This window comes from Lathyrus oleraceus, chromosome 5 (assembly GCF_024323335.1).
Source record: "Lathyrus oleraceus cultivar Zhongwan6 chromosome 5, CAAS_Psat_ZW6_1.0, whole genome shotgun sequence".
Lineage (NCBI taxonomy): Eukaryota > Viridiplantae > Streptophyta > Magnoliopsida > Fabales > Fabaceae > Lathyrus > Lathyrus oleraceus.
The window spans coordinates 553,424,967-553,436,767 of NC_066583.1; the positions used below are offsets into that span (position 1 = coordinate 553,424,967).

The following is an 11,801-nucleotide window of genomic DNA, read 5'->3' on the forward strand; positions in this document are numbered from 1 at the left end:
GGATTGTACTACAATTTGAATTCTTCTAGCTTAAGTTTTTGACCAGATGACATCTGATGGCGTGTTTCTGAGCGTGTGTCAGAGTGAGGTGAGCATGATCAGAGTCTTCAGAGTTAGAGTCTTCAGATATATCTTTCTAGAGTCTTCAGATAGAGTTCTCAGAATTAGATCATCAGAGCTTGAACTATAGATACAGATTCTTCAGTTGATTGCTCCTCAGATGCATATGTTCAAAGTCAGATGTGATTTCTCTTTGTGCTGGGTTAGCGCTTCTGCACTACTTCAGATGATAAATATTAGTTTCTTAAGAATCAAAAGTTAACTTGTCAAAGTCATTTCAACTTAGAATCCTACACACTTAATAAAATTGTTAGGGTACCAAATTGTTTCAGTCTTTGTTATCATCAAAACTTAGAGATCCATTGCATAATCAAAATCTTGTTCTAACATCATTGTGCAGTGTCGTTGAAATAGGCTGGTTCGCTAGTTCAAAATGGGGATTAATGGCTTGTCCCAAGCTCAAAAGGGGGTCTTGGAGCTTAGAAGTGGGGCTCATAGACTCAGAAGGGGGGACCCGATTCCAAAGAGAACCAAATGTTGGTACCACATGCATAAGTGTCACGTTGTATCGTGAGTCCCATTACATATATATAATTGTGTATTGTTGTGAGTATGTGTGAGATTATGGTGATGTTGATTGTGTATTGATTGTGTGTTATGTTGTATGTTTCTCTACCTTCGCATTCTTTACATTATTCATATTGAATGTTGTTTCTCACCCATTTACTTTATGTTGTCCACCATGGACATCTAGAAAATATTCATGAGTAAAAGTTTTTGATGTGTGTGGAAGGTGGCTTATTGGTACTACTCTTCATTTTTATTTGTCACTTTATCGTACTTTAGTGGTTTTAGTGCTCTGATCGTATAATACCAGGGACAGGAGTTTGTTATGTTTTTGAGTTGATGTTGACTTTAGTGTTTTACAAGTGCTACTTTAATTATGAAGTTGAACTGAAGTTATTTTGTTATGATTTTTGTTGCATGTTGATAAATATTTTGAAATTGTTGTGGGTTGTCGTTGGTGACACCTTAAATTGTCGAGTAATGCTTTATATATAAGTTTTGGGGTTTAGGGTGTTACATCGTTCACCCAGGTAATATCCATGGCCATGCTATTGTCACTCCTCACATAAACAACTAGAACTACAACTCATGGTCAAGATTAGTGATTATGGATTTATCTAAAAATAAGTTAAGGTTTCTTGACGGAACCCTAGCATGGCCAACTTCTACTGATCGTCTATCTCTTGCATGGGATCACTGCAATACGATGATGATGTTGTGGATAACTAACTCTATTGAAACTAATATTTCTCAAAGTTTTATATGGATGGACACGACTCACGAGATATGAATAGACCTACGTGACAAATACCACCAAGGTGATGTTTTCCGCATTTCAGACCTTCAAGAAGAACTCTTCAACCTCAGATAAGGCGACCAAGCCATAAATCAATACTACACCAACCTCAAGAAGCTCTGGAGTTAGTTAGAAACTTTTCCTCCCTTTCCTAATTTCTCTTGCAATCTGAAGTGTTCCTATGATCTCCTACCTACCTTTGAATCTTAATGAGAAATAGGCTCCATTTAGATCTGAAATCATGCTCATGAGCCCTCTTCCCCATATCAGCAAAACCTTATCAATGGCCATTAAAAAATAACAACTTGTGGCTCCCACTACTGATAAGGATAATGTTCTATTTAACTTCTCCAAATTCAACCTTCGCACTCGTCCTCCTTATCACAACAAACAAAACATTTAACTCTGGGCGCGGTAGAGGCACTAAACTATGCAGTTACTGCAACAAAATTGGGCATAATATTGAAGTTTGCTTCAAAAAGCATGGACTCCCTCCCTACCTCGAGAAATTGAACATCACTCAAGCTAATTTGGTCATTGACAATTCAGAAAACAAACAACATGAAGAAAATGAAGGTCACCCACTTACTGCAGGAGTTGCTCCTTTCACTACAGATCAACACAAAGCATTACTAGCTCTTTTTCAACAATATTCCAAGCTCACCTCTCCCAACATACATTTTTAGAGCTCTATAAACAACTATGGAAGTATTCTTCCCACCCTTATTTTCTAGATAAATCTCAAACTTGGATATTTGACACCGGAGCCATAGACCATGAGTGCCATAGGCAAGTTCTCTTCAAATAATTAGTTAACATTCCTAGCATAATTGTTAAGCTCCCCAACGGTGCCACCATCACTACCAATAAAGGTGGAACCATTTTATTTAACAAGAATTTTTGTCTTAATAATGTCTTATACATCCTTGATTTTTTCACAAATATCATATTTATTCCTAGATTAAGCAAGTCTTTAAATTATAGGGTCCTATTTAATTCTGATTCTTGTACCACACAAAGATTCTTACCTAGAAGATTATTGGTGTAACTAGACTCCACCAAGGGATATATTACTTGACTATTCTCAATCACAATGTCCCCACTATTTACTCTAGTTCTAAGATTCACAATTTTAAAAATGGTAATATTTGGTATTTATGCCTAGGGCACCCATCTAATATTGTTTCCTCTTGCATCAAAAAAAAGTTTTCCTTTGCATAATTTCTCTACCAATGTTTTCCTTGTGATTCTTCTTTTTTGAATAAACATAAAAGGCTTTATTTTCAAAATAGTCAATCTCATACTTCTAATTGTTTTGATCTCATTCACATGGATATATGGGGTGCCTACTTCATCCCTTCCATGTCAGCACATAAATATTTTCTCACTATTGTTGATGACCACAATAGATATTGTTTCATTTATCTTATGCGCTTAAAATTTGAAACTTCTACTCATGTTAAATCTTTTATTTCTCCATTCCAAACTCACTTTCAAAAAACCATCAAAACTATAACGATGGATAATAGCCCTTTATTTTTTCTCAAAGATTTTTATGCTAAACAAGGCATCTTTCTTCAGACTTTTTGTGTTGATATCCCTCAACATAATAACATTGTTGAGAGGAAGCATCAACATATTTTAAATGTAACTAGGTCTTTAGTTTTTTGATATCATCTCCCTAAATTTTTTTGGGCTCATGCCCACACTCATGTGGTTTACTTGATTAATAGGCTTCCATCTAGGTTTTTACACCACAAATCTTCTTATCTCATCATGCATAATATCATCCCTGACTATGTTATGCCATAAGTGTTTGGTTGTTTAGTTTATGTTGTCAACCTTAAACATGGTATGAATAAATTTGATCCTAGAAAAAGAAAATGTATTTTTTCTTGATCATAAACAGGGTGTTAAAGTTGTTTTCCTCTTTGACCTTCAAAACAAAAAACTCTTCATATCAAGAGATACATTTTTCTATGAACACATATTTCCCCACCCTTCTAACCTGCAATCTCCCAACCATTCACCATCAGCATATCCCTCATGATTACCTTATTGAGGATTGTCTAAATACTTCACCTCATAACAATTCACTTATTCCTAACAACCTTAATCCAATTTCCCCACCTCTTCCATCATCCCAACCACACACTAACATTAACCATCTGAACACTAACATTAACCATCCTCCTCCCCAAGTCAAAAAAATCAACAAATTAACCAAATCTCCACCTTACTTATAAGATTATCATTGTGACCATATAAAAGGTAATACTCACTCTAGTAACAACACCTCTACAAGTAATATCCTTTATTTTATTCAACGTGTTGTTTCTTATAATAGCCTATCCACTAATCCCAAATATTTTAACTTAAAGTTATGTTAAATTATTGAACCTACTAGTTACACCAAGGCTACTTTTGACCCCAATTAAAAACATGTCATTCAACTTGAGCTTCAATATTTAAATGATAACAACACGTGGAAACTAGTCTCTCTACCTCCTAACAAAAGACTCATCGGTTGAAAATAAATTTTGAAAGTCAAATATGTGACCAATGTGACTATTGAAAGGTAAAAATCTCACCTTATAGCTAAAGGTTTTCACCGAGACGAAGGCATCGACTATTTTGAAACTTTTAGCCCAATGTTCAAAATGACCATCATTTAACTTCTTTTATCTTTATATGCCACCAACAATCGGTATCTATACCAATTAGACATAAGTTACTGTTTTTTTTACATGACGACTTAGATGAAGATGTATACCTGAAAGCCTCCCCGGATTAAGAGTTTCAAGTAATAACCTAATTTGTAAATTAAATCGTTCTATTTATGGCTTGATAGTAGACAATGGAAACACAAGTTAACCTCTACACTAATTGAATTAGGTTATCATTAGTCTAAATCTGATTATCTCTTTACGAAAAATACTTGCAATTATTTTACGACTATTTTGATTATGTTGAAGATCTCATGATTGTTGGTAATAATATGACTGATATATCTTATTTAAAATAGGTACTTGATACAAAATTCAGTATTAAAGACTTGGCTTCGAAGTGGTTAAATCATCTCAAGGCATGTCAGTTTGTCAACAAAAATATAGCCTGGATTAGAAGCATGACTCCTTGGTGCCAAGCCTGCCCCAAAATTATTCTCTCAATGCCTATTCAATCCTCCATGAAGCTTATTGTGACAAAAAGCACTCCACCGTGAACCTTTTTGTTTTTGTGACGACCAGACAGCAATACATATGGCTAACAATCTGTTTTTTCACGAACAAATGAATTCCAAAGATCTTTGTGTAACCTTCAAGATCTTTGTGTAACAAAGAAAAACACAACATTCAAGAAATCAAATTGTGCCACGAGAAAAGCAACATTTATATCTAAATATCATCGAATTCTACATTAAAATGAGTAGCTTCCATGTAGGAAAAATAAATATGTAAAATTGAATATGGATCAAAACCATAATAAAATCCCATATAGATTTTGACCTCTTTTACATTTTTCCATATGCCACTTTATCTACAACAATTTTTTTTTCTTCCTTATCAATCTCACTCTTCTCTTTCACCTGTTTCAGCTATAATCTAACAATAATAATGCAAAAATTTGTTATGTTACAACTTGCAAGTAATAATGAAGGAACTTGTATACCCCTATATTATAACAATTGAATATGTTCTTGGTTCTCTTACACAAAACTATGAATCATTTAGATTGTTGTGTAGAGGTTAACTCAAACCATCTCCAGAATCTTAACATTCCCTGTCGAGTTTGCCGCGATTAATGTTGGCGACTGACCACGCCAACAAACCGAGGAGACAAACTGTGCCGCATCGTCCACTTCGTGGCCGGATATCGGATCTGTGTTCTGAAACTTGAATTGCAATGCTGGCATAGGGAAGGCCTTGTGATATATAAACACCTAATCCACATAGATAACACTTATCTTCATTAGTACTTTAAATAAATAGAAAAAAGAAGAAAAAAAATGATACAAAAAGCATGTGAAATATGCATACCTCATTTGTCTCTGAACCAGTTGCAATATAACCATCCGATACCGATAATCCCACGAAGTTCTGCAATAAAAGAAACATCAATCATCGAGATTATATACGACACAGACACGGACACGACACTAAACCTTAGAAACCACATGCGTTGGAAGCAAAATTGCATGTTATTGTTTGTGTACCTTAACATTCGTGTGACCAGTGAACGATTGAATCGGCGAGTCGATAACTCGAGATGTACACGTAGACAAATCCCAAAGCTTCAAAGTGTTGTCTGTGGACGCGGAGACAAGGTTGACATTGTCTACAAACTTGATGTAGCTCACTGTCTTATTATGTCCGACTAAAGTACAAAGCGGTGCTCTTAAATTGCGTAGATCGTAGTAATATATCCGGTGATCCGCGGAACCAAATGCAAGGTAGCGAGCGGAATCGAGAGGAAACTGAACACAGCATACGTTCGCCTTTGTTTTGATGGTGCCGATACTAACTCCCTGCAGTAACAGCCCAGGTGAGAGAAACAACTCATCATACATCCAGCACAAAAATATATAAAACATGAAATATAACTGCAGTACGTTTAGTTTTCAAAGCTTGACATCCACCAAGTGCGAAAATGGAATTTTGCCTGATTGATACTCCATAGCTTAACGCAACCGTCGTCGCTTCCACTTGCCAACATTGTTGGATCTGCTGATGAGAAATCAATCGACCACACTCGCCGCTCGTGCTCCCTCATTTCAGATAGTACTTGACTTCTCGTAACGTCCCATAACTGAATAAGATAGCAAGTTACAGCATTTGTCAGGAAAAACAAACGCAGATTAAAAGAAAACAGATACTATGAACGCAAACCGAGAACGCGTGATATTTGATCACGGAGTTCAACCAAAATCAACCTGTCAATGGCATTTGAGTTACCTGTACAACACCTTCAAAGTTACTAGAAGCAATTTGACTTTTGATGTATGTATTCCAACATAAACTGCTCAACTTTGACCTGCAAGCCATCTCTACTACCGGATAGTGGATATCACGATCCTCGTTTATGATTGTATCACATTCAAATATTTTGATTTTTTTATTCACACCGGCGGTTGCGAAAAATTCTCCGTCGCGATCGAAACTGAGCGAGCATACTAGGTTGGACGAATGCAAAAGATCTCCTTGCTTTAGGTCAGCTTTTACCTTGACCTTACTGAAAGATAAGTACTTGCACAAACCCTCGAGGAAAGGGTTTATCCAACCACTTGCACCGCCGTCCCTTCCTTTCTCTTTCAAGGCCAAGTTATTGATGCTACTTCTTTCATTTATGACAACAGATCCTCTCCCATCATTTGCTATAGATGAATGTCTAACCGCCTGTCTCCCCAAGGAATATGTTGGTTTGCATCGCGTTAAAAAGTACGCTGACTCGAGTTTCTTGAAGTTTTTCATTAGTCGTGAACTTTTTGAAAGAAAACTTCCCGGATTTCTCTGATCATTCCCCGTGTTATCGTCACATTCATCAACATGCACCCCTAATCTGACTCGTTTTCTAGTTCCTAAACATGCAGAATCTTCGCTATCGATAACTGTCATGGATGGAAATGTTGATGCTGAACGATCGTCGCTCCCTAGTTCAACACCGGAAATCTCTTTAAACCTAGTTTGCTTCTTGGCCACTTCTTCGATATCTGAAGACAGAAAAGAGATAGTGTGTTGCAGTTTTTCAGCAACTTCCTGTTTTCTTTGTCTAAGTAACGCAAGGAATTCGAGTAACAACTCCTGATCTTCTATCTTTTGTCTAATCTCTATTGCTGCTTCACGTTCTTCCATATCATCGCGCTGTTCATTAAGGAACTCGCTTTGCAACAACTCACTGATACATAAGAAAATAAACGGTTTAGAAGATATCTTCGGTAATGTTCTACGAAAAAGAAAACAATCCTCTCAAATGGATACTCGATATATAAGATTAATGCGATGAAGATAAATTACCCTAGTGTTGGACGACTGCTAGGGTCGGGATGTAGTAACCATAAGCAAAACGAAGCTTCCTTAGGCCATTTTAGAAGTAACTGCGGAGGAAGAACTCTATGCCTAAGACTAGACATTGTTCTACTTTTCTCTTCTCTTGAGCTCAATGGACAGAATAGCTGTTCACATGTAGGATAAGCAAGTTAGACTAACATACAAAGACCACGTTTGGATAAACAGCTTAATTAAGCGCTTATAGAATATTTCTATAACAAAAGATAGATTAAAGCCAAACTGTTCTCATATAATCTATAAGCAGTTTTCATAAGCTATCCTAAAGAGCTTATGAAAATAAGATGAAAAAAGCTTATGAACATGTCATAAGTTGTTTTCCATAAGTTTTCTCGAACAATCTCATAAGTACTTATGTCAATAAATAAACTCAAATAAACCAATCCAAACAGGCCTATAGTGTACCGAAATGAAATATAAGAACTTAATAATTGTACAAATTGAGCTATGAAGCTCGAATACCTCGAATAGAAGAATCCCTAATCTGTAAACATCCGAAGCACATGAACTCGGAGTACCGGCAACCTCTTCAGGACTAGTGTACCAACTCATCTCCATTTGCAGTATTTGTTTCATCGGAAACGATTGCTTCTTTACTTCCACTTCTTCATCCTTCCTCCTATCTTTCATTTTATTCTCTTCTGTTTCTTCTATTAACGACGCACGAGCTGCATACACAGCACTTGACAGCATGCAACTAGAATCAGACCGAGCAGCCGTCGAAATCTTGGCAGGCAAAAACTCTTCACCTCCTAAACTCTGCGGATGCATAATATCACGAGGACAGTGAGACGTCGGAGTCTTAACCTCAACACCTTGTTCGCCATTCATTCCATCTCCTAAAGAATCCGAACCAGTATCCGAACAAGAAGCCGATTCAATAAACGAGATATGGTTGAAAGACGACATGACAAAGCATGAAGGCCTCACGTTATGAACAACAACACCTTGACAATGTGCCGCATTAACGATTTCTACTATTTGTCTAAACACATGCAAGCACTCGAAGAAATCAACCGATCGATCGGGCTTATCCAACCACTGCCTCAAGCTAATATCATCCCATTCTACCGAAGAAATGAAAGGGTCATTCTCAACTTCATCCTCACAAAACCCTCCTAAGGTTTTGTTTAGATCAACTTGCTGTGCACCATGAATCCAATCTCTTTCCTTTCTAAACCTAGAATCCTCCGATCCCTCGCCGGAAAAACGGTTTTGCCTTTGATTCCTATCTGAAACTCCAGAACTATTCAAAGCCCTAGAACTCTCAGAATTATCCTCCATCTTTATCCACTTAGAGTAATTGCACTTGCATGTATACAAAACTCAACAAATCCAACAAATACAAAACTCTTCCAACTTCTTTCACACTCATGCAACTCCATCACCACCATGTTAACTCAAACCTCATTTCATTGGTCACAAAAAACCCAACAAAAAATCAATAACAAGATCAAAAAAATCTCATCTTTCACCTTTCAAACACTAAACTTGATCACAGTTCACAACTCCCTTCAAACTTATCAACCTGAATTCACAAAAAAATTCAGGATGCAATTCAAAAACAAATCTTTCAATAGCACAAAGATGAGATTGAGAACACCCAACTAAAAAAAACAATATTTTGAACTTCAAAAGTAGAACACTAGCAGAAAAACAAAAAACAAGACATACCCTTCTCCAAAAAGTACTAAACTTTATCCAAATTGATCAGAATTTACCACCACCCATCACCAAAGTTAATAAATGAAGAGATAGAAGACAAAGAGAGAGAGAGAGAGATAAGAGATTTGTACCAGTGTCACCATAAGAGGATCTCTCCTGTTTCAGCTTAGGCCAACCTCAATACAGAACCACACAACAAAAGTTTAGTTCCACAACTACATTGAACCTCCACGACCTCATAAATTACACACATTAAAAAAAACAAAAAACATATAATAAAATGAAACACAAGTACAAAACAAATAAAACCTTCCCCACAAAAATAATAATAATAATATATTATATTAATTTAGAATAAAAACATTGTTTGAGAATTTTTCTAAAAGGAAACTTTTCCATATTTTCATTTCACACCCTATTACTTTTATTTCCATATTTGTTTATCCAAATATCTATTTTTTTTACCCTTTTGTTTCCACTTCATCTTGTTATCTTCCCGCTTTTTTATTACCATATTTATTACAAATAAACTACGTGGCTCTACTGTGACCTTAAGTAAGGTAAAGGGATTAGATTAAATTTAATAAATAACTAATAAATTGTGGGCCATGTTTGAAAAATTCAGAAAAAGTGATAATATTATATTTGCATACACACACAAACATTGTGTGTAAGATTTTTTTTTATAAATAAATGGGTATATTTTATATAGTATGGTGGTGGTGGTGGTATCTCTGTTTTTAAAATGCATCTCTCATATCCCAAAGTGGAAAAAAACTTAGTTATTTAATTATAAAAGGAGACTATAACAAGTATGAACAATCTGTTTAGGTGTTAGCAAAGTGTGGTCTTAAAGATACTAATAAGTAATTATTCGTCCATTATTTTAAATTATTGTCTTGATTAACGATAACCTGGAGACAAAAGTTTCTAAGTTTCAGGAGTGTTATTAGTTAATTAATTGTTGGGTTGGATATAAATTGAATTGGTGAAATGAAAAGACCGTGATGCTTGCTTATCGAAGGAAATGTAATTTGGTGAGGAAAATAATAACATGAAACATACATGTTGTGTTTCTTTTTCCCATTGTTTGCTCCATTATTGACTCATGAATAAATGTTCTTTTGAAAATTTGCACATATATTAAATGTTTGTCTTTTAAAAAATTGTTATATATGTCTACAAATGATATAATAATTTTGTAAAATTTTCGTTGTTACAACGTGGACTCAAAACTAGAAATAATCGCTGAACATTGAGGTAATGTCTTGTTGTGATAAATTTGTATTTTTGGTGTGTTTGAGAGGAGGTTGATATCAAGATTAATATTCAAACGCTTAAGTCAGTGAAAGAATAAAAAGTAACAGATGAGTTAGAAGAGATTTAATTCATATATTTTTTTTCACGTGAGATAAGTACTTATGAGAGTTGATTGAGATGTCTAAAACTTGGATCAAATGTGAAGCTTCATCTTACTGTGTCTATGGTCGACAGAGAACACATCTTATTAACTTGGTTGGGAAGATAGATCTTACTTTTATTAAAGTATGTGTTATTCATTAAATTAATAAGAAAAATCAACCTCAAAAATAAAATATAGATTTTTCTTCTTTTTCATAAGGCTTATTATTGTTGAGTTTGGACTCCTTTCCTATGTGGAGACCAAAATATGATTAATCTATTTGTCTCACTTATTTAAGTAAAGAGAATCAATTTAGGGTTGAGAGAGATGAGTATAGAAAATAAGTATTCAAAAGAGAGAAAAAATGAGATAAACCTATTCTTATTTTTCTACAATCGGTCTCACTAAATCGACGTTCCTGGATTCGTTAACCGTCGGATCGGCTCAAATTTGGAGGGCAGGTTCATAGATTTGGATAATTTTTCAACGTTTTTATTCTTATTTGTAAGCTAGTTTGCTTTGTGATTTGCAATTGTTAGCACTAGCTTGTGAATCACTTTAAGACTCTCTTGTACCCTTAATTGATTATAGTAGAGTTATTTCTTTGGTCTGGACGACTCGTGGTTTTTACTCTTATGTTGAGGATTTTTCCACGTCAAAATATTAGTGTTCTTTTTGTGCCTTATTTGTTCGACTTATCATCTTATATTTTTTGTTGATCCTCAAGGTTTCTACATGTGTGGAAAATTTTATATCCTCTACATATTTGTTAGTTATTGTGTCTTGATTTTTCATTAGAGTGGTATCAGAGCTCTTGGTTAAAGCCTATTTTACTTGTTTGAATGATGAAGTCAAATACAAAGATGAAGATTGGTGTTGTTGAATGGTTCTAATTACCATTTATCGAAGGACAAGATGAAAGACTTACTATTTGTGAAGAAATTGCATTTACTGGTTTTTAGTTCCGCAAAGTCAGATTGTGTGCCTGATTAAGAATGGGAGTTTAAACATCAACATATGTGTGGTTTTATTTGACAATATGTAGAAGATAATGTTTATAATCATATTGCTAATGAGACACATACAAAAAAAATTGTGGGAGAAGATAGAGTCCTTGTATGTCTCTAAATCAGGGAGTAATAAATTGTTCTTGTTGAATAGCTTCATAAATTTGAAGTATAAGGAGGGGACTTCTATTTCCAATCACTTGAGTGAATCTCAAGGGCTCTTTGATCAGATATCAGGAATG

General features: G+C 35.0%; 1 protein-coding gene across 3 annotated transcripts; it reads right to left on the reverse strand.

Annotated features, from left to right (window-relative positions):
* Positions 1-4,861: 4,861 nt before the first annotated feature.
* LOC127086327 (protein SPA1-RELATED 3) lies at positions 4,862-9,450 on the reverse strand. 3 transcript variants are annotated; one of them, XM_051027081.1, is made up of 8 exons: positions 9,282-9,450; positions 7,948-9,013; positions 7,435-7,592; positions 6,376-7,315; positions 6,083-6,229; positions 5,637-5,948; positions 5,461-5,520; positions 4,862-5,363 (listed from the first exon to the last, which is right to left on the reverse strand). In XM_051027081.1, the coding sequence occupies exons 2-8, from the start codon at positions 8,767-8,769 to the stop codon at positions 5,175-5,177; spliced, it is 2,628 nt and encodes an 875-aa protein (XP_050883038.1). In that variant the 5' UTR covers positions 8,770-9,013; positions 9,282-9,450; the 3' UTR covers positions 4,862-5,174. The 3 variants fall into 3 exon arrangements, with proteins under 3 accessions (XP_050883038.1, XP_050883039.1, XP_050883040.1); XM_051027082.1 differs by having other exon boundaries at positions 9,160-9,371; XM_051027083.1 differs by lacking the exons at positions 4,862-5,363; positions 5,461-5,520 and having other exon boundaries at positions 5,803-5,948; positions 6,033-6,229.
* Positions 9,451-11,801: the final 2,351 nt, after the last annotated feature.